Consider the following 21,616-nt stretch of genomic DNA (forward strand, 5'->3'; position numbering starts at 1 on the left):
CCTGCGGGGCTTTACCCCGTTCACAATGAACAGCCCTCCTCTGGAACGTGGTGGCGTGTGTCTCAGTATTGAGCCACACGGTTCAGACTGCAGAAGCGCCAATGTTCCAAAGAGAAGGTGGAATCTAAGCTGGGCCATGAAGCATTGGGGCAGGTAGAAGGACAGGTGGAAGGCATTAGTCAGGAGAGATGGCAGAACAGAGGTAGAAGGGAGGATGTGCCCAGAGTGATGGGGGTGGTGATGAGGAGAGAGCTCTGAAGAACATGCTGGGGCCTCAGTACAGGAGGGCGTCACGGGCAGGCAGGGCTTACGCTGCAGACGGAGTCCACCCTGGCTCGGGTGGGAGTGAGGTGGTCCTGGGCCCGCCCTGGCTTGGGTGGGAGTGTGGTGGTCCTGCCCCACCCAGGCTTGGGTGGGAGTGAGGGGGTCCCGGCCCGCCCCAGCTCAGGTGGGAATATGGCGGTCCGGCCCGCCCAGGCTCCTGCAGTGTCGCGTCTGCCTCTGCTAACGTTCTCTTCTTCTGCTCTCACAGCGGCTGCTCTTGTTCCTCCTAACGCTCTGGCTTCTCTCTGCCTCAGGAGCCCGGCCCGCCGCGGCCCCCCCTCCCCAAAGCCTACGTCCCCCTGGAGTCTCCTCCCACTGTGCCTCCACTCCCTAGCGAGAGCCGCTTCTGGCCGCACCCCAACTCCCCTTCCTGGCACCTCGGTGGTGAGACAGCCAGGGGTCAGGTACCCAGCGCCCTCGGGCCCCGAGGGCAGGGATGGAGGGAACGGCCCGCAGGAGACCAAGTCACTGACCCTGTTCCAGGGTTGACTTTCCCACAGCTCAGCGTTCCTGGCCTCTGTCTAGTCAGACTCTGGGATGAGCAAAGGGATGGCTGAGGCCCTCGTACCGGCCCTCTTTCCCCTTTTGCTTCCTGTGGACAATGGAAAACTGCGTTGCTGCCCTGCCCCATGGCAGCCCATGGCTGTGGGTGGTGGGTTGGGACCCCGCTCCCTGCCAGCATGACCGACAACGGAGACCCCGCGACGCCCCATCCCCACCAGCGCCGTTCAGGTCTCTTCCTGCCTTGGTCCACCTCAGCCCCCGTCCCCCCACGCTCTCCCTCTCCCCTTGCCTGTGTCTCTGGGCCTCATCAGCCCCCAGAATGTAAGGATACACACACTTTCTCCCCTGTTCTGGCTCCTTCTCTCACCTGAATCGCTAGCCAAGGTTCAGGAGAAATGTGCAGTTAGGCTTGGAAGAGGTTGCGTGCTGAGTAGAAAGAGTCGTAAAACAGGCTCAGCCATTTACTGGTAATATGCACAACCCTTGAGGGTCTGCCCGGTGAGGTGGGCAGGACAGGCATCATTACCTCAGTTTTACAGACAAAAACAGGTGGTAGGACTCACCCAAGCTCTCCAGTTGGGCCAGAGCTAGTTTCTGACCTCTGGTCTAGTCACGCGGTTCTGGGAGTCCACAACCCCAATGCCCTTTTCCTTCCAACAAAACTCATCTGGTTTTCTTGTTGGAAAACCCGATAGAATCCTCAGAGATCTTTGGCTTTGTGGCCCCCTCTTCCAGTCCTTCCTCCTCTGGCTCACAGCAAGTCTGTACATTTCATGTTTGCCATGAAGGAATTTCTCTGATGAGCCTTAACTGGGGGCCTCTTGGAGACCCTGAGCCCTCATTCCACAAGAGGGCCCCACATTGGCATGGGTGGGAGGCTCAAGTGCATCCTTGCCCACTTGCCAGTGAGTGCACAGTCTCCCTGCTCCATGTCTCTTTCAAAGGTTGGCACTCCAACCATTGCAAAACAAAGCATCACCACCAGGGCCAAGTTCTCCGAGGTTACTGTAGCACCGTCCATCCATCCATCTTCTCATCCTTTCTCCCTAGCCCAAGGCAAGCTACGAGCAAAGCAAGAGAGACCCCCAGCAGACATCCCCCCTGGACACCTCTAGAGACATCGGCCTTGTGTCCACCAGGCAAGAGGTTGAGGCAGAGAAGCAGGCGGCTCTCAACAAAGGTACCCTCTGCCCCGCTGTCCCCTAGAAGCAAGGCTTCGCACCAGAAGGGAGCCCAGAGAGGTGCTCGCTCACACCCAAGAAAGCGCTTCCCCACCTGGGCCTCCACCTCTGCAGCGGTGGGACTGAGCCCCTCTGAGAAGGGGCGGAGCCGAGCCTCCTGAGAAGGGGCGGGGCCAAGCCCCTCTGAGGAGTGGGCGGGGCCGAGCCCCTCTGAGAAGGGGCGGGGCCGAGCCCCTCTGAGGAGCGGGCAGCCCTGTGTCCCTCTTTGTGGGACCCACTGGCCACTCTGTCTCCCTGCAGTGGGCATTGTACCCCCACGGACCAAGTCACCCACCGATGAAGAAGTGACCCCATCGAGGGTGGTGAGGAGGAGTGCCAACGGGCTCACCAATGGCCTCTCCTCCCGGGTGAGTGCACGCCCGCAGGCCCCGAGCTTGGCGGCCGGAGCTGGTCTGGGAGTCAGCCTCTGTGTGGCCGCCTGTCACAGTTCAGGAAGCCCGGAGCTAGAGGAGGAAAGTAAAACAAGACAGAAGGGAAGTGGGGGAGTGCTTAGAGGAAACACGCCGTGAGACGAGGAAACTGTGCATAATCAAGACAGCATATTGAACAAAATTGTTATAATGTGCCACCGATGAAACAAACACAAAAGTCAATGGTCAAAGATACATGTGCTGGCCAGAGGCACTGTGTTAGTTTCCTAGGAAGTTAGCAAAATGCCACGAATGTGGTGACTGAAAACAAGTTATTCCCTCACCATTAGAGAGGCCAGCGTTCAGAATCAAGGTGTCCAAAGGTGGGCTGTATGTGCAGGCTGAGGAAACACCCATTCCGTGCTTCCCTCCTGCCTTCCGGTTGTTGCTGGCAACATTTGGCTTGTAGACACATTGTTTGGCTTGTAGACATGCCACCCCAGTCTCTGCCCCACCTTCACGTCACCTACTCTATATGTCTTCTTTTTCCTGTTGCTTATAAAGGCACCCATTATTCAATTTAGAACACACCACAGTTGAAAATGATCGAATCTTGGGCTCCGTAGCTTAATTACACCTGCAAAAACTCCATTTCCAAATAAGGTCACATGCACAGATACAGCCGTTAGGACTTAGATGTACCCTTTGGGGTTCACGATGTAACTCATTACCGGCAGGCTTCCCAGAGAAGGGAAATTCTAAGGGATACTGGCAGGTAAAAAGTCGGAGGGCAGGGCAGGGCACCAGTCTGAGCCCTGTCCTCCCCCCGCAGCAGGAGCGCCCCAAGAGTGCTGTGTTTCCCTGCGAGGGCAAGGCCAAAATGAGCGTGGAGGAGCAGATGGACCGCATGCGGCGGCGCCAGAGCGGCTCCGCGAGGGACAAGCGGAGGAGTCTGCAGCTCCCACCCAGCCCGGCCCCCGACCTCGGTGCCCGGCCTGCCTATAAAGTGGTAACGTCCTCCCGGCCCCACAGACATGGCCTGGCATCTGCCAGCACTGCCCACCACCAGGCATGGTCAACCTCAGCCGGAGGGGCCTGGGGGAGGAGGAGGTTTCAGCAGGGAGGGGCCAGGACCCAAGCCAGGCAACTGGGAAACCTGGGGAAGCTTCTTCCACGCTGGGCAGAAGACATACTGCAACAAGTGTTTGCCTCTTTTGTGTTTTAAGAAAAATAACTCACAAAAAGAAATGCCTTGATTGTTTTAGTTGAAGTGAATTATACAAAATTCATTGAGTAGAGAATAGTACAGAATCCACAGCCTAGAAGTAGCCATCATGTGTCCATGTTTCTTGAGCATTTCCTGTGCGCTTAACATTGGGCTGGGGGCGGCTGAAGGTCATCATCACAGCGCACCAGCGCATGCTGCAATACAGGTCCCAGCCCTTTCATCTCGTTTAGTCGTTTCAAGGATACTGGACTAGGAAGTGTTACCCCCCCTGTTGTTGTGGTTCAGTCACTAAGTCGCTTCAGACTCTTTATGACCCCATGGACTGCAGCACACCAGCCTTCCCCATCCTTCACTATCTCCTGGAGCTTGCTCAAATGTATGTCCATCGAGATGCTGATGCTAATTAACTGTCTCATCCTCTGTCACCCCCTTCTTTTGCCTATAATCTTTCCCAGCATCAAGATCCTTTCCATTGAGTTGGCTCTTCAAATGAGGTGGCCAAAGTATCGGAGCTTCAGCATCAGTCCTTCCAATGAATATTCAGGGTTGATTTACTTTAGGATTGACTGATTGGATCTCCTTGCAGTCCGAGGGATTCTCAAGAGTCTTCAGCACCACAATTAGAAAGCATCAATTCTTTGCTTTCAGCTTTATTTATGGTCCCACTCTCACATCCATACATGACCACTGGAGAAACCATAGCTTTGACTAGATGGGCTTTTGTCCCCATTTTAGAGACCGGGGAAAAAGTCATGAGAAATTAAGGAGCTCTGGGCCACACAGCTCCTAAGTGCAGAGCTAAGAATAGCCCAAACTATGGGGCTAACTTCTCTTTCCACTAAATTTCAGAAATACAGAAAAATTATGACCCATAAATCCTGCCCTTTTTTTCATGTGATAAGGCTAGAGATCCATGTAAGACACACTGATTCCGTTACTTAAAATATATGGCACAGGATGTGAACACAGGTGAGGCGGGTGGAGAGAGACAAGCACTGACAGGAGACAGTGATGAGGTGTTTCCTCTGCACCCTTGTAGGTGAGCAGGCTTTGGACAAGCACCACGGAAGGAGGGTAGCTTTGCAGTGGGCGCGGTGGGTGCAGTGGGGTGGTTGCCAGGTCAGGCGTGCTGGGCAGGGCCGGTGAGGACCCCGGCGTGGTTGGGGCTGCCTGGAGGCAGCGGGACAGAGGCCCCGCGTGGTCCTGACTCTGCCGCCCCCCAGGTGCGCCGCCACCGCAGCATCCACGAGGTAGACATCTCCAACCTGGAGGCGGCGCTGCGAGCCGAGGAGCCCGGCGGGCAGGCCTACGAGACTCCGCGGGAGGAGATCGCCCGGCTCCGCAAGATGGAGCTGGAGCCCCAGCATTATGACGTGGATATCAACAAGGAGGTGAGCAGCGTCCTGCAAGAGCAGCACAGGGTGGGGGTGGGGGGACTGTAGAAGGGGGTGGAGGTGGTGACCGCGTTTCTCCACAGCTCTCCACCCCGGACAAAGTCCTCATCCCTGAGCGGTACATTGACCTGGAGCCCGACATGCCCCTAAGCCCAGAGGAGCTGAAGGAGAAGCAGAAGAAGGTGGAGAGGATCAAGACGCTCATTGCCAAGTCCAGGTAACAGGCCTCGGGTGACCTCTACCTACTCCGCCCACCCTGGCACCCAGGACATCGAGGGCACTAGTGCTCCTGAATCCAGTGCCCGGACATGTGGTTGGTTCTCCCAAGCCTCCCACCGTGGAAGAAGTGGTTTGAGGCGGCAGACTGGGCCGAGACACGTGGCCGGGTCGGTGACGCAGCCCTCGGTGCCGCAAAGACCTCCTGGGCGCATGCATGTGCTCTCATCGAGACAAACGGATGAGTTGGCCTCTGCTGACTTCTTTTCCCCATCAAGGCTGCCCTGAGTGTTCTCTTAAACCTTCTAGTTCGTTCTGAAATGTTGCAGGCAGGGGTCCTGACATGCATTTTGCCAGGGTCCTACTCACCCCAGGGGACAGGCTTGCACACTCACAGGCCCCCGGACCCCCACCACCCTCAGCCCGCAGGTCCCCCAAGCCAGCTGGACCATCCTGCCCCCTCCATGTCTGTGTGTCTGTGCCTCTTCAGTATGCAGAACGTGGTGCCCGTCGGCGAGGGGGACTTTGTGGACGTGCCCCAGGACTCAGAGAGCCAGCTGCAGGAGCAGGAGAAGCGGATTGAAATCTCCTGTGCCCTGGCGACCGAGGCCTCCCGCAGAGGCCGCATGCTGTCTGGTGAGAGGGGCTGGGCCTCGCTCTGCCAGGGAGACCGGCTGCCCAGGAGTAGGGGAGGCAGTGTGGCAGGGGCGAGCATAGAGCAGGGAGGTGTTCCTTGAGGTCAGGATGAGCGCTTGTTGAGCACCAGGGAGACTGTGCTAGGCTCACAGGGTGCAAAGGGACCAGAGTCGCTGACATCTGGGAGCTCCGAGTCACGATGACCCGCCTCGCTGCTGGTTGGCGGAATGGCCAGAGGCTGTGTGGGGAGCGCAGGAAGCCGCTGTACCTGCGCAGGTCCAGGAAAGGCCCAGAGAAGGGGTGATGACTGAGCCTGATGGGGAGATATACAAGTGTGTGCCAGAGTGTGGCGGAGTGAGGGCCAGTGTTCCAGGGCATTCTCCAACTTCCCATTCGTGCTGCAGGCAAATAGCAGGAATGAAAAGGGAAGATGGTACAAGTGGCCAATAGAGTCACCACCTTGGCTATTGACCCAAACCCACTTTCCTGCTAAGAAAAGATGAGTGTAAGGAGCTGACTTCACACTGACACAAAGGCTAGGGGGTCTTAGTGGACACTACGGGGTGTAGCCAGTAGAATTAACTTCTCTTCCGTCTGAAGGGAAGCACCCTGGAAAAGAGGAGAATGTAACTGGGAAGAATGGAAGAGACTCTGTGAATGGGAGGCTTTGTGGTGCAGGAAGTGGTCAAGTCACGAAGCCTGGGAGACAGAATATTCCCTCTTCCTCAACATGAAAGGTGCTTCAGATGGAGAGGGGGAAGGCTCCAAAGGCCAGTCAAGACAAATGCCCTAGATGGATGCCAGGCTTGTGATAACTTTAGTCGTGCTGGCCACAGTTCTAATGCCCTGGGTGAGTGTCAGATTAGGATCGTGGCTAGACACACAGAGGAAGGAAAGGCTTTTCATGTTAGTGGCACAGGGTTTCAGTCCTGGCTGTTTTCTGTATCTGTAAAGTTTAAATCAAGATACCTGTCTAGTGGTGTGAGGATGGAAACAAGGGGTGCTAAGCAGCTAGCACCGTGCCTGGCGCTCGGTAACTGCTCAGTAAATGCTCCCCTGCTGTAGGAGCGGTAGTCCCAGTGCTGGGGGTCATATTAGTTGAAATAGCAGCAGCTAAAGTAGAAGCAAGAGCCTTTTGTGGTTTTTCTAGCTATTTTAAATATGGATATTTTCAGAAACCAAAGCGTTTTGAGATACAGCCTTTCAAAAAGGGATCTAAGTAAGCTTTAAGGAAGAAGCTACTAGCAGTTGGGGTATAAATGGACTTTAGAATGGGTGGCCAGGGGAAGTCCTTGGAGATCTTTCAGAAACAAGCTTTCAGTTGGCAGGAGAGGAGAGCAAGAGAAGTGATAGGCTTCAGAGAGCCCCATCCTGCAGCCAAAAGGCAGCAGAACCAGTTTGGCTACAAGGAAGCTTCTGTCAACCGCCCTGTAGTTTAGCTACAAAATGAACCCATACCTTCCAAAGATCAAATTCCACATGCTCTGGGCAAAAGGCAACTTCCTGTTTCAAGAGTTAGAACAGACGGCGCTATTAAAACTTCTCTGCCCCTCCCCAGCCCCTGGCTTTCCCTGCTACAGCTCCCCTACCTAAGGCGTTGTGAAAACAAAGCTCACCCTGGCTTCTCAGATTCTCCCTTGATACACATGGGCTTACATTCCAGAGTCTGTGTGCAGAAAGCAAATGGTCACCCTGCTTTTGCCAAAACCCCAACTATTTAAAACATGGCTGTGGCCCGGCCAGACCTCAGACTTACCCTGTCCCCAGCGCCCCGACCTGTGGCTCACGTTCCCAGAGCTCTGCCGGGCACGGCAGACGCTGTGTGGGAGAGGGTGCCCGTGGGCTGGTGCAGCGGGCAGGGGGTGCAGATAGGCCCCGAGTGCAGCGTGTGGCCCGGGTGCTGAGGCGGGCGGCGAGCTTGTAGCCGTTGTCAGTGTCCTGGCGCGCAGCACATGGAGGATGGGGCGATGTAGGTTTGTCCACGTGGCGTGGTGTCGTTGCGGTGTCTGTGCTGGGTAATGGGTGTAGGCACACATGCGTGTGTGTATATTCACGTGTGTGAGGCATGCGTGGAGGGAATGTTTGCACATATAGGAGTGTGTCTGTGTGTGCAAAATGCCCATGGGTGTTGTGCAGAGACCCATTATTTATCAGTACAGGTGGTGTTTGGGAAACTGTTGCTGTGAGTGTACAATATGTAGGTGGAGGTGGTGCTTAAAAATGCACACATTTACATGTGATGGGCTTTCTTTGCAGTGTGATGGATGATCGAGGCTATTTGTGTATATGTTGTGCACAGTGTGTGTATGGAACTTTTGTGAAAACACACCGACGTGTGCAGGATGGAGAGAGCACAGCCTCATGAACGTGAATACGTGTGACTGATTATTTATACGTGCAGGTGTGGTAGTCCTTGTGAACACACAGCTGAAGTAGCACATTGTACAATGCCTATGTGCTGCATATGTGAACTTATTTTGATGGACATGTTCATAATCTGTGTTTAGTATTTTTCTAATTTCTTAGAGGTTGTATTTAACATAATTAAGATTAGTTGTCTTGTTCTCGCTCATTTAGTATCATTATGCATGTTCGTGTGCTAAGTCACTTCAGTTGTGTCTGACTCTTTGCGCCCCCATGGATTACAGCCCACCAGGCTCCTCTGTCCATGGGGATTCTCCAGGCAAGAATTCTGGAGTGGGTTGCCGTGCCCTCCTCCAGAGGATCTTCCCAACCCGGGATCGAACCAGCATCTCCTGTATTGGCAGGGGGGTTCTTTACCACTAGAGTATCATTATAAATGTCCTTATTTTGCTGACCTCTGTGGAAGAGATGCCCTTGGGGTCTCTAATCCGTACAGATCTATTTGTGGCCCTGCTAAATGCTCCCAGACTGTGAAGGCTTTAAAGTTAATATGTCTCCTTTTCACAGAAGGTGCTCTCGCCTCCAGTTGTGCCTCAGTGGGCCTCTTAACTCCTCTTTCTCTCTCCCTCTCCTAATTTTCCTGTTTCTAATCTCTCATGGGCTAGAAACCCAGCAAGTCAACACCTATCATAATTGTGTTTAAATAAGAGTATCTGGACTCCAAGGAACTCTTCAGTGAATAAATTGTAAGAGCTTTATTGCATGCACATTGTAGCATCTATTTGGCTTCCTTAAGATCTTCTTTGCTTAGGTTTTGGTTTTTTGACTCTTAGGAATTGAAGTTACCAGACAACTACCCATTGGATCTGTGATACGGGTGTGCACATGGATGTGTGCTTCAGAGGTGTTTGTGGATGTATTTGTATGAAAAGTGACAAGTGTGTTGGGTTGTGTACGAGGCACAGGCTCAGTCGTGCCCACACACACACATGAGTTGTGTGCGCTGAGTAGAAAGGTGTGGTGTTGCTGGACCCATGCAGACTGGATCACTTCCTTCTGTATGTTTGTGGGCATGTACAGATGTGCCGCGGGGCTGCGTGGGCCCTTTCTCCTGTGCAGAGGCCAGGGAAGGTGATGAGGGCCCAGGCAGGGTGGGAGCAAGGATCTGGGAAGTCCGGTGCAAGGGTCCCTCTCCGGAGGGAGACAGTGTGACCCTGGCCCAGGTCTGGTTCTGCTCTGAGCCTGAGTGAGGCTCCCACATCCACACCAAGGGAGCACGGGGGTCTAGAGACTTGCAGAGCTTATTCCTAACACTACGACTCCTTGTCCTTCACTTTGCTGTTCTCAGCATGGAAAAGAATGATAATAGAGTAAAATCTCATTAATTCAAATGTCACCACTTTCGGGCTTAAATGATCTGTTTAGAGGTGGATTGAAGTTGGCCTTTCCTGGATGGATGAAAAGAGATCTCAAGTGACAGCGGGGAATCGCTTTTGAACCCTCCAGTCGAAGTTAGACTGGTTTAAAGCCCATCAGGAGCCTCTGTCCTTGTGGAGCTGATAAACACTGGGATCACTCCACTTTGAGTCTTTGAATGAGGGCCTGGTGATTTGGATTAGTGTGATTTTACTGCACTATTAATCATGGTCATCAGTGATATCACTGCCTCTGAAGGTGCCACCCCTCACCCTGTCCACAGTCGAGGGGAGGTATGAGCATCTCCCTGCTGCACAGGTGGAAGGGGAGCTCTAGACTCAGAGGGGCCAGCCTCACCCCCAGTCACCCTGGTTCTCAGCAGAGCTTGGATGTGACCAGGTCTCCCCTGGGGCCCCGTGCTCTCCTCCATGGCGACCCTGGAACCAGCTCTGCTCAGCTTGAACAGATGCCCAAGCTCAGCGCTCCTCTCTGCTTGCCTCCTGCCTTGCTCCCTGCGTGGAGGAGGGCCTCGCTTGCTCTGGGCACCGGCCTCATGCCTCCGGCTTCCCCACCCCCCACCCCCGCAGCCCCTATTCACTGCCCTGTTCATTTCTGTTTCCAGTGCAATGTGCCACCCCAAGCCCTCCCACCTCCCCTGCCTCCCCGGCTCCACCAGCCAACCCCCTACCGTCTGAACCCCCGCGGGGCGCCGACAGCAGCCATGTCATGCGGGTCTGAGCTCTGACGTAAGCACTTTTCTACCGTATTTCATCCAGCCCCGGGAGTGGGACCCCTGCCCTCCCCCGCCAGCCGCCTGCACCCTCCATCCTGCCCGCCATTGCTTCTGCCCTCGCCGGCGCGCCTCGCCGCTCTTCCCCTCCGTCTGTCCATCCCGCGCGGTGCTGGGCTGGAGCCGGCTGGCAGGGCTGCTCCCGGAAGCTGCGGTGCCAGTGGCTTTGCGTCTCCAGGAGCAGACGGGACAGAGGCCGCTCCTGTCCTCTGTCAGAGGGCTGCCCCAGCTCCCCACCCCTGCACCTCCTGTCAGCCTGCAAGCCTGCCATCTGTTCCCTGCCTCAGAAGCCCCTAGAAGCTGCTTCTCCCAGATCTTATCTCTCCCAGATGGTGCCCAGGTCTTCTGTAAATTAAAGTGGCCCCGGACAGCTCTAGGCAAAGGCTGTGTCCCTTCCCCCTAGCACACAGCCCCTCAGTATCAGGCAGCTGAACAAGAACTGACTTCTGTTCCTTTGTCCCCCTCTCACAGGGTTGAGGGGTGGTTTTTGCAGAAGAGACTTGCTGGGCGGGTGGGCTGGAGGGCCCTCCCCGTGCAGCGCCTTCTCACCCGCGTCTCTCTCCTCCAGTGCAAGCCCTGGCTGAAGCCAACGCCGCGAAGCTCCAGAGAGCCACGTTCTGAAGCCGCCTCTGCCCTGCGGCCCACCCTGGCCCCCCTACCCCTGCGCTCCCGCGGGAATGCTGCGGGATCCAGGCCAGGGGCTGGGGTCGCCCAACAGCAGCACAGACACTGCAGTGTCCACACCCCCGGGGCTCCGGCCCAAGGTCCTCACTACTCAGACAGCCACCCTAGGCTGGGCGTCAGGTGGCGGGGTGAGGAGCGCCATCCTGTCCGCTGCCCTCAGCACAGGGAGCCTCGCTGGGGCCCTGGCTGGGGTTGTAACAGCCCTGCGGGAACATGCCTTGGTGGAGAAGATGCGGTGGGGAATGCACCCTGGGCCCTCTTAGGTTAGGACTTGTCGCTCGATGCCAAGAGCGGGGCCTGCCGTCATCCCCTTCCATCAGCCCCGCCCTGCTGTCCAGCGGTGCCCAGGGTCTTGGCACATCCCGGTTTATTGGGTGCTCCTTTGGGGTCCAGTGGAGACTGACCACCTGCCTGAGCCAAAGACAAGCTGACGAGAGATGGGAGAGGCTCCTCGGCTCCCAGAGGGGAGCGCTGGCCGTGGGTGGGAAGCGGCAAGTGTGTGCAGCGTCTGAGGGCAGGTTGAGAAGGGGTAGCAGAGAGAGGGGGAGAGGTCTCGGGAGGGCAGGAGGAAAGGGAGTGGCAGGGCTCGTGCATGGGGAGGAGGGGAAGGACAGAGATGAGAAGGGAATGGGGTCGGTTTCCCCGGGGTGGAGCCTCAGGTTAGTGCCAGGCACAGTGCCAGGTGTCAGCTCAGCTCTCCCCACCTGGTGCCGGGATCGGGGGCTGCCAGCTCCAGGACCCCCATGGAGCACGCTGCTGTGAGGCGGAGCTGTGCGCTGAGGGCCCGGGGAGCGCGGGCTGGAGACAGCTTCTTCTGGATCTGGGCCTGACGTCGGCCTCCCCGTCCTGGGGTCAGGAGCAGAGACAAGGACCTGTCTTGGTCCTGCTGAAAGACCAGAAGGTGTGGGGTGGTCGGGGTGTGGAGCATGTGATCAGCCACGGGGCCTTCCCTAAATGTTTCTGTGACACCATCTCATCTCCTTCCCCCTGGAATGTGCTGTGGGCCAGCTGAGCGTGTGCCCCAGGAGAGCAGATGTGGCCTGAGCCTGGTAGGCCAGATTCTGGAGTCCTCTCAATCCTAGGCGTCCCACACGGGGACAGGTTGAAGCTGTTGGAGGGTCTCCCTTCTCGCGTGGCTCATTCACACCCTGCGTAGCCAGGGGACCAGTGGTGGAGAGATAGGAGCAAAGCCTGTTGTCCCTCCGCTCCACCACCTTCAGATGAATGTAGCCAGAGAGGACGGAGGAGCTAGAGTGAAAACCCTTGGCCCCTAGACCTTCTCTTTGCCAGGGTTGCTTCCCCGAGACTTCAACCTGACCTTCAGAGACCCTGAGAACGATGACTTCATCTTCTAGCAATTCCTCTCCACTCCTTCGTGGCTGGGGCAGTTATGGTTCATATGCGAGTAAAGCTGACAATTCACTCAACAAATATTTCCTGAGCACCTTTTACGTACCAGGCACTGTTACAGGTGCTTAAGACATTCCCGTGTTTCTGAGGGTTTACAGACAGGAGGATTCACTCACCCTCACATCTAGCAGGTTTTTATAAATGTGACCCTTGGCTGCATCTCCCATCTTCAGCACAGCTCAAGCACCCCAAACTTGTCCTTTCTCCCCCATAGACTGACAGGTGGGATCAGCTCCCAGGTAACCTTCTCTCCCTTCTCCGTCTTCTCCCACACCTTGTCCATCCATAAAAAGCAGATTTTTGGGGTCCTTCCACGCCTTCTCCCTTTCTTTGTGTCTTTTTTTTGAGTGATATTTTTAGAAATACATGTGAAATACCAAGGATTAATGTCTGCCCCTCTGTGACCTCTTTTTCACCTCTTTTTCATAAAGCTGGCTCTTTATGTTGCTTTACATGCCTTAATATATGTTTTGTGAAGATTATCATATTGCAGATGTATATGTAATATATATATATATATTTGTTTGGACATCTGATCCTTTCCTGAAACTCCTGCCCAGGCCCGTTTTCTCTCCTTTCCTTTCCACATCATTCCAAGCATACTGCGGCCATACCCCATGCCTTTTGATCCAAAGAGGGGGAGAGGAGTTATTTTAAGACAGATCTATTTTACGTTTTTGTTATAAAAACAAATCTATTTTCCACATGTGCAATGTCTGAATGGAATTGGCAGAAGATGTGAGGGACTGGGGGGCTGCCTCTAGGTCCCGCCCTCCACCCTTCCCTCCTCCTCAGCAGCCTCCTCCTTCCCATTCCCAGTCTGCCAAGGGCTGGTCCCCAGAACTCAGCCGGAGAGGATCTTGCCAGGGCAGGACATTCTCTTGCAGTCCTGGTCTAAGGATTTGATTACACTGTCAACTTTTGATGACTTTCTAGGGTTATTGAATGTGAACCTTCTTGAAGGAAATGTTTACAGCTGTGTGCACAAAAGCAGACCCTTGCAGGCATACACGCCCCAGAGGTGCTCCTGGACCAGCACCTTTATCACCCTGCTGGAATATGCCAAACAGCACTGAGAATGTCCGTCTTGTTTGATGGACCCTGGATATGGTGCAACGGCCAGTGGAAACAGTTTGACATCTCTGGTCCTTCAGGGCAGACACATTCAAGTTCCTTGGACTTCTCACATTCCTCTTCACTTGGTTCCTCTCTGGTCTGAGTGACATCTACGGCACCTGCCTCCCTCTGTGACCTTTCTTCTAGGGCCTGTTGTTAAGGGGATGGTACCCCAGTCTGGCATCCAGACTGTGAAGTCAGCCCTGAGGGTCCAAAGGACAAGGTGCCTCTCAGCCTTGCCCAGGACTTTCCTGCTGCTGGGGCCCTGAACTAAGCCAGCTCAGCCTTCCAAACTGCTTAGTGACTACTGAAGTGGGCAAGGGGCTCTTGCTTTGCAAGGATTTGGGCAGAATGGAAGTCTTTTGTCCAGATCTGGAATCAAAGGTTTTGGAACCTAGAACAGAGCTCCTGGCCAGCATTTGAAGCCTGGCCTCCCACTTTGACCTTTGCTGGCACCCTATTCCCAGCCTAAAACATCTTGCTAGAAATGAAGGGGGCCTGGCTGGGGGCCCAGAGCTAAGTAACCCACCTGGGGAAAGCCCTGGTTACTAATCTAGGGCCTTCCTTCCCAGTTAACACATTACCTCCCTCAACAATAACCAGGAGGCTGTAATCAAGGACTGATGTTGTCACTTTAGAGATTTTCTGAGGTTGAAGGCTGTGCGTACTTGCTCACCTGTGTTGGTGAGAGGGATGCTCTTGGAGCAGGGCTGACTATAGCAAGACAGAAGTAATTCCCTTCCCTTTAGGCAGCCCCTCACTTGGCAGCTCTTAAAACTAAGGAAAATATGAAATATACGTATATATACATATATCTATTTATGCACATATTGGGGCCAATTTGATTTGCTAGTATTAGACAATAAACTATACAAGGAAATGTATGATCTTGGTGTCTTTATTTAGTATAAAAGTGACCTTAGAAGAAGAGTTAAGGTTAGATAAACAGTATCTGTCGGGGCTCCATAGCAGCGCCTTAGCTTCTTTCTAGCCAACAAGCCCCTCCCCAGGGAGGGGCCATCCCAACTGACAGGTGAGAGCTTGCTTCCTTCTCAGCAACATTCTTTTTATAGATACAGGTACTGAAGCACTCAGTGAACTCTGCATTTGTATCTTGCAAGTTTGTATAAACCCAATACAGGAAATAAATGGTTTGTGCAAGTGGCGTGTCTCTGGCACTCCGTGTCCATGTCTGCCGTGCCTGGCCTTGGGGTCCATGGCAGTTTATGTGCCTGGCAGAAAGGGCGAGGAGGCCTGGGCCAGGCCTTCCCTAAGGGACCACCCGCTCCCCCTAAGCCGTGGGCTGCCCCCTTGGCCTCCCTCCCGGGCAGAATCCCAGAATTCTCAGAAGGATGGGACCTCCCCACAAACCGGGGATGATGGTTTGCTGTCAACACCACTGACATCTTTTTGATCCACGTGATCCCAGATCAAGACTTGTCCCAAGAACCTGAACAATGGAAGTATCACATGCTTTAGGCCCTGGAACCTTCCACTGAAGTCAGGGTGAGGGTTGGTATCAGAAAGGCTGCCTGAATTCTTTTCATCCAGCTTCAGAGATTTGGGGCCACATCTCCTGGCAGGTACTCAGTGCTTATCCTTTATTGACACTCAGTGTGAAGGACTTTAGCAGAGCTACTCAATTTGAAATCTGTTTGTGAGGAGTGAGAATTAAGAAACCCTGTGAATTCTGTGGGGAAGCGGGTGGAGAGTGACCATGAGCCCAGGACCGCAGCAGGCTTTGCTGGGCTTCCGCAGGATCTCTGGGGAGAGAAGGTGGCATTCCTGGTTCAAGAAAGAGGATATATAGGAAGGCAAGCCTGATTAGCTTGGTTCTAATGGCTGGTTTCGAATTCTGGGCACCTTTTCTCATCCCTAAAGGGCTAGTAGCACCTGTATTAATGACTGGATTTTGGATTTTGTAACATCCCAAGAGAGTTATAAACCTTAATGTCCTTTGTGAATCAAGAACTGGGACCAGATGCAGGCTCGCGCAGAAGCCTGTAGAGCTGGAGGAGGCGTACTGGAGAAGTTGCCCACACACCGGACCTGCTTCTCTGTCCAGGCAAGAGCCAGGGGCTTGGAGAGCACGTGGAGTGTGATGGCCCGGCTTCCCTCTAGGCAGGATGCTCACAGGCCCCGACTGCTCCACTCTCTGGCCCAAATCAGTCCTTCCATCAAGTCAGGCTAGGGGTGCAAAAGAGGTTGGTAGTCAGCAACCAAACATGAAAAAGCAGCTCGGAGAAGGCCCTTTAAGGAGCAGACTCTGTAACTGCATGGCCATGTCCTTCTTCTTGATGACAGGTGTGCTGGGGGCCAGGCAAGCAGCCAGACTTCAGACCCTGCTGCTGCAGGGAACGGGGGCCATGCCACACACCCACTCATCCCCAAGCCTCCAGTGCAGAACTGGCTCACCCCACCGCGAGACTGGTGCAGCCAAGGAGACGTTGTGCTCAATTCCTGCTCCCGCTCCTTGCTAGCTGCATAAAGATTTGGACAAGTCACTAAAATTCTTGAATCTCAATTTCCTTATCTGTGAAATGGGGGTATTAACTACCATCCATAAGGAGCTCTCGAGAAAGTCAAATAAAAAAAAGGGATGGAAAGCACTTTGAAAATGCAAATTCATTTACAAATGTGAGGAGACGGTAGTGACCCTGTGTTGGCCCCTTGGCTGTCTTTGGGGTCACGATGAAGGGAGAGGGAGAATGTCTCCTTGGAGATCCTTGGCTGACCCCACGTTCTTCACTGGAGGACTTCGGTAGGGCCCCTACCCTTCAGCCATCGGGGGTCCTCCCCCTGCCGCTTCCATCCCTGCAGCCCTGGGAGCAGCTGCGCTCTCCCAGCCCTTCCCCACGGACCAGAACAGGCGTCCCAGGGCCTGTGTCCTCCTCTCTGAGGTTGCCCCCCGAAGGGGCCCCTCTTCAGGATGGTGGGCTGCAGACAAGCCCCTTGGGCCCAACTCTGGTACACCCTGCTGTCATCTGAGGATCAGATGAAAATGGTCCAATTTCAGGAGAGTTCAGTTCCTAGCTTACAGGTGGGCTCCATGGCTGAGAGGAATGTATTCCTAGCTGCTACTCCCAGTAGCTCAGATGGTAGAGAATCCGCCTGCAATGCGGGAGACCTGGGTTCGATCCCTGGGTTGGGAAGATCCCCTGGAGAAGGAATGGCTACCCACTCCAGTATTCTGGCCTGGAGAATTCCATGGACTGTGTAGTCCATGGGGTCACAAAGATTCGGACACGACTGAGCGACTTTCACTCTTATGGGAGCAGTTTGAAACCACAACTGAAATCAGAGTCTTTCATATAGCAGCACTAGACAATAGACTAATAATAGTAATATTAATAAGAGTACGATTATTACAACTGTATGAGAATAGTAATAACAATGGCTTGTTAAGTATTTACTATGAGCCAGGTACCCAGCTCTATGTACTTCACATCCATTTACTCACTAATTCTCACATTTATGTGATTATTATCCAAGAAACTGAGGCACAAAAAGAGTGACTAGAATATCGAAAGGTCTTATGAAGCTTGAGTGAAGCCCAGGGCACTGATTTCATAGCCTGAGCTCTCTACCTACCAGTTTCAGTGGGAATTATATGGCCCCCTAAGGGTGATTTTGAAAATTCTCAGGTCTTAAGTTGTCTTAGTGTGAAGGAGGCAAAACTTTTACTGGCATTTAGTAGCTCCAATGCACAGGAGAGTTTTCCAGAATAATTAATTGCCTTCTGTCCTGTATAACTTTCAGTTCAGTTCAGTCGCTCAGTCGTGCCCAACTCTTTGCAACCCCATGAATCGCAGCACATCAGGCCTCCTTGTCAATCACTAACTCCCAGAGTTTATCCAAACTCATGTCCATCGAGTCAGTGATGCCATACAACCATCTCATCCTATGTCATTCCCTTCTCCTTCTGCCCCCAGTCCATCCCAGCATCAGAGTCTTTTCCAATGAGTCAACTCTTCACATGAGGTGGCCAAAGTATTAGAGTTTCAGCTCCAACATCAGTCCTTCCAATGAACACCCAGGACTGGACTCCTTTAGGATGGACTGGTTGGATCTCCTTGCAGTCCAAGGGACACTCAAGAGTCTTCTCCAACACCACAGTTCAAAAGCATCAATTCTTCGGCGCTCAGCTTTCTTCACAGTCCAACTTTCACATCCATACATGACCACTGGAAAAACCATAGCCTTGACTAGATGGACCTTTGTTGGCAAAGTAATGTCTCTGCTTTTGAATATGCTATCTAGGTTGGTCATAACTTTCCTTCCAAGGAGTAAGCGTCTTTTAATTTCATGGCTGCAATCACCATCTGCAGTGATTTTGGAGCCCCCCAAAATGAAGTCTGATACTGTTTTCACTGTTTCCCCATCTATTTCCCATGAAGTGATGGGACCAGATGCCATGATCTTAGTTTTCTGAATGTTGAGCTTTAAGCCAAATTTTTCACTCTCCTCTTTGACTTTCATCAAGAGTCTCTTTAGTTCTTCTTCACTTTTCTGCCATAAGGGTGATGTCATCTGGATATCTGAGATTTTTTATATTTCTCCCAGCAATCTTGACTCCAGCTTGGGCTTCTTCCAGCCCAGCGTTTCTCATGATGTACTCTGCATATAAGTTAAATAAGCAGGGTGACAATATACAGCCTCGATGTACTCCTTTTCCTATTTGGAACCAGTCTGTTGTTCCATGTCCAGTTCTAACTGTTGCTGTATAACTTTAAAATGTACAAATAGACTAAATCCACTACCTGTGTAAGTCAGTCATATTACAATTCATAATAGTTCTAAAAAATTTTTGCATGCTTCTAATTTTTTAAAAAATTAGTTTTCTGAATAACTCAGTAAGTTGCTGCTGCTGCTAAGTTGCTGCAGTCTTGTCCAACTCTGTGCGACCCCATAGACGGCAGCCCACCAGGCTCCCCCATCCCTGGGATTCTCCAGGCCAGAACACTGGAGTGAGTTGCCATTTCTTTCTCCAATGCATGAAAGTGAAAAGTGAAAGTGAAGTCACTCAGTTGTGTCCGACTCTTAGCGACCCCATAGACTGCAGCCCACCAGGCTCCTCCGTCCATGGATTTTCCAGGCAAGAGTACTGGAGTGGGGTGCCATTGCCTTCTCCGTCAGTAAGTTAAGAGATGCTTATTATGGAGAAGACACTTAAATGGAATACAGACATTGTCTCAAAATTATTGAATAATCTACTCCAATCATTGTCTACACAACAGATTCTAACACCGCAACTGCTGTATATTTGCTTCCAATGCAGTGGTCTTACTGAAAAAGCAGAGGCTGATTGCAAACAGTTAACAGAGGAGCTCTGAGAGAACCAAATATCATTAAAGCAAAGATTCTTGAGATGCAAGATCTCCTTGGCTCTCCTTAATACCTGTTTTTAGAAATTATTTCATATTACAGTATTGCCTCCTTCATATTTTTTAAGTTTTTACAGCCCAAAGATGAACATCTATGTTGTAACAATTGCATATGGAAATGTTTGGGGGAATTGCCTGCTGTTTTTCTCAGGGTGCACATTCAATTGCTTTAATCAGCTTATATCACCACTTCTCTTTCCAATCCTTCCTATATTGCCCTTTGGAAATATATGATCTCCAAGGCCTTTTAAGATTCCCCAGATTGAAGTTTGCCTGAACACACGATGGCGTTTCAAAACACAGATCTGTGGGGACTTCCCTGGTGGCCCGGTGGTTACGGCTTCACCTTCCAATGCAGGGGGTGTGAGTTTAACCCCTGGTTGGGGAGCTGAGATCCCACATCCCCTGCACACCAAAATGCCAAAAAACATTAAAAAAAAAAAAAAAAAGAAGAAGCAATATTGTAACAAATTTAATAAAGACTAAAAATAGTCCACATTAAAAAAAATCTTAAGAAAAGTAAAGCACAGATCTGTGTGTCTATGACATGTTTCCACTACCCCATCCCATGTGGTAACACAGGGAGCTATTTTTAACAGCACACATCAAATCCGGTTTTTGGTTTGTGGTTTTGGGTGGCTTGCGGGATTTCAGTTGCCTGACCAGGGAACATGGGCCCCAGCAGTGAGAGAGCCAGATCCTAACCACCAGACCTCCAGGGAGGTCCCTCAGACTGTCTGTTTGCACTCACATGGTATTCCCTCCATTTTCTCACTTTGTCATCCTTAGCTTGCTTTGCTATGTTAGCTCTACTTCAGTGAAGGTTATTTCCCTCTTTTATATGTATATGTGCAAAGACCTCTGGTCTGTTTTTAGCTACCTAACAGTTTTTATTCTAGTGTTCACTCCCTACTGCTCTTTGATTTTTTTGTATATAGAGAGGGGTTATTTGGTGTTTTTTTTTTTTTTTTGGAAGGGTGGCCCAAATCTTCTATTTCTCTTAAATTCAAACTTATTACAATTAGGTGCAAGCAATCTGCCTACTTTATGTCTTCTGTTAAGTCTTGTCTAACAGATGGTGACTGCGGCCATGAAATTAAAAGACGCTTAGTCCTTGGAAGAAAAGTTATGGCCAACCTAGTAGCATATTCAAAAGCAGAGACATTACTTTGCCAACAAAGGTCCATCTAGTCAAGGCTATGGTTTTTCCAGTGGTCGTGTATGGATGTGAGAGTTGGACTGTGAAGAAAGCTGAGCACCGAAGAATTGATGCTTTTGAACTGTGGTGTTGGAGAAGACTCTTGAGAGTCCCTTGGACTGCAAGGAGATCCAACCAGTCCATTCTGAAGGAGATCAGTCCTGGGTGTTCTTTGGAAGGAATGATGCTAGAGCTGAAACTCCAGTACTTTGGCCACCTCATGCGAAGAGTTGACCCACTGGAAAAGACCCTGATGCTGGGGGGGGACTGGGGGCAGGAGGAGAAGGGGATGACAGAGGATGAGATGGCTGGATGGCATCACCGACTCGATGGATGTGAGTTTGAGTGAACTCCGGGAGTTGATGATGGACAGGGAGTCCTGTCGTGCTGCGATTCATGGGGTCGCAAAGAGTTGGACATCACTGAGCAACTGAACTGAACTGAACAGTTACATATGGAGACATTGTGTCTTATTGTAATATTTTCTTCTTTATTATAATTACCTGTGAGGTGTTTAAATGAAGGCTGTAGACTGGTCATATCATCTATGAAACTGCACTGCAGGATAGAGGGCATGTTGCAAAGGGGATGCCAGCTCTAATGGGATTAGAGCCACTGCTCTCCACTGAGAGAGAGGTTAGGAACTGGCCAGCTTCTCATTTTTCAGGATCAGAGAGGGCGGAGGGATGCAGCTGCATCTACACAGCAGGTGGGCAGGCTAGAACCCAGCGTCCTGACTCGTTGCCCAGCCCCACCCCAAGCCTAGATTCGTCTTTCCACAGCTCAGCCTCACAGTCCAGAGCCGGACAACACTGGGGGAAAGGGGCGAAGCTGTGTGTCTAACGCCCTTGGGACATTCTGCCCTAGAGTCTACCGAATCTGGCGCTCTCAGACGGTCAGCAACAGGTCTCAGTTAGCTGCTTGTCGCCCCCGGCGTCTAGCATGGGCACCAGCACAAAGCGATCCAATTGCTTACAAGATGAATCTATTAACATTGTTGTTCAGTCGCTCAGTTGTGTCCGACTCTTGGCGACCCCACGGACTGCAGCGTGCCAGACTTCCGTGTCCCTCACCATTTCCTGAAGTCTGCTCAAACTCATGTCCACTGAGTCAGGGATGCCCCCCAACCATCTCATCCTGTTCATGGGGTTCTCAAGGCAAGAAAGCTGAAGTGGTTCGCCATCCCCTTCTCCCGTGGACCACGTTTTGTCAGAACTCTCCACCATGACACGCCTGTCTTCGGTGGCCCTACACAGCATGGCTCATAGTTTCATTGAGTTAGGCGAGGCTGTGGTCCATGTGATCAATTTGGTTAGTTTCCCGTGATTGTGGTTTTCTTTCTGTCTGCCCTCTGATGGATG

The 21,616-nt window shown here is 52.2% G+C and overlaps 1 protein-coding gene across 18 annotated transcripts in view; it reads left to right on the plus strand.

The window, feature by feature from the left end:
* Positions 1 to 14,557, plus strand: part of PLEKHA6 (pleckstrin homology domain containing A6) — a 141,090-nt gene extending 126,533 nt beyond the window's left edge. For 13 of the 18 annotated variants that reach the window (XM_006062300.3, XM_044943308.1, XM_006062303.3 and 10 more), the window contains 9 exons: positions 579 to 728; positions 1,879 to 2,008; positions 2,310 to 2,416; positions 3,252 to 3,428; positions 4,871 to 5,038; positions 5,125 to 5,258; positions 5,748 to 5,893; positions 10,296 to 10,419; positions 11,032 to 14,557. In XM_006062300.3, the coding sequence (XP_006062362.2) occupies positions 579 to 728; positions 1,879 to 2,008; positions 2,310 to 2,416; positions 3,252 to 3,428; positions 4,871 to 5,038; positions 5,125 to 5,258; positions 5,748 to 5,893; positions 10,296 to 10,411 (1,128 nt within the window). In that variant the 3' untranslated portion in view covers positions 10,412 to 10,419; positions 11,032 to 14,557. The remainder of the gene's footprint in view (positions 1 to 578; positions 729 to 1,878; positions 2,009 to 2,309; positions 2,417 to 3,251; positions 3,429 to 4,870; positions 5,039 to 5,124; positions 5,259 to 5,747; positions 5,894 to 10,295; positions 10,420 to 11,031) is intronic. The other 5 variants (XM_044943311.1, XM_006062314.3, XM_044943307.1 and 2 more) reach the window with 4 other exon arrangements.
* Positions 14,558 to 21,616: the final 7,059 nt, after the last annotated feature.

This window comes from Bubalus bubalis, chromosome 5 (assembly GCF_019923935.1).
Source record: "Bubalus bubalis isolate 160015118507 breed Murrah chromosome 5, NDDB_SH_1, whole genome shotgun sequence".
NCBI classification, from domain to species: Eukaryota; Metazoa; Chordata; class Mammalia; order Artiodactyla; family Bovidae; genus Bubalus; species Bubalus bubalis.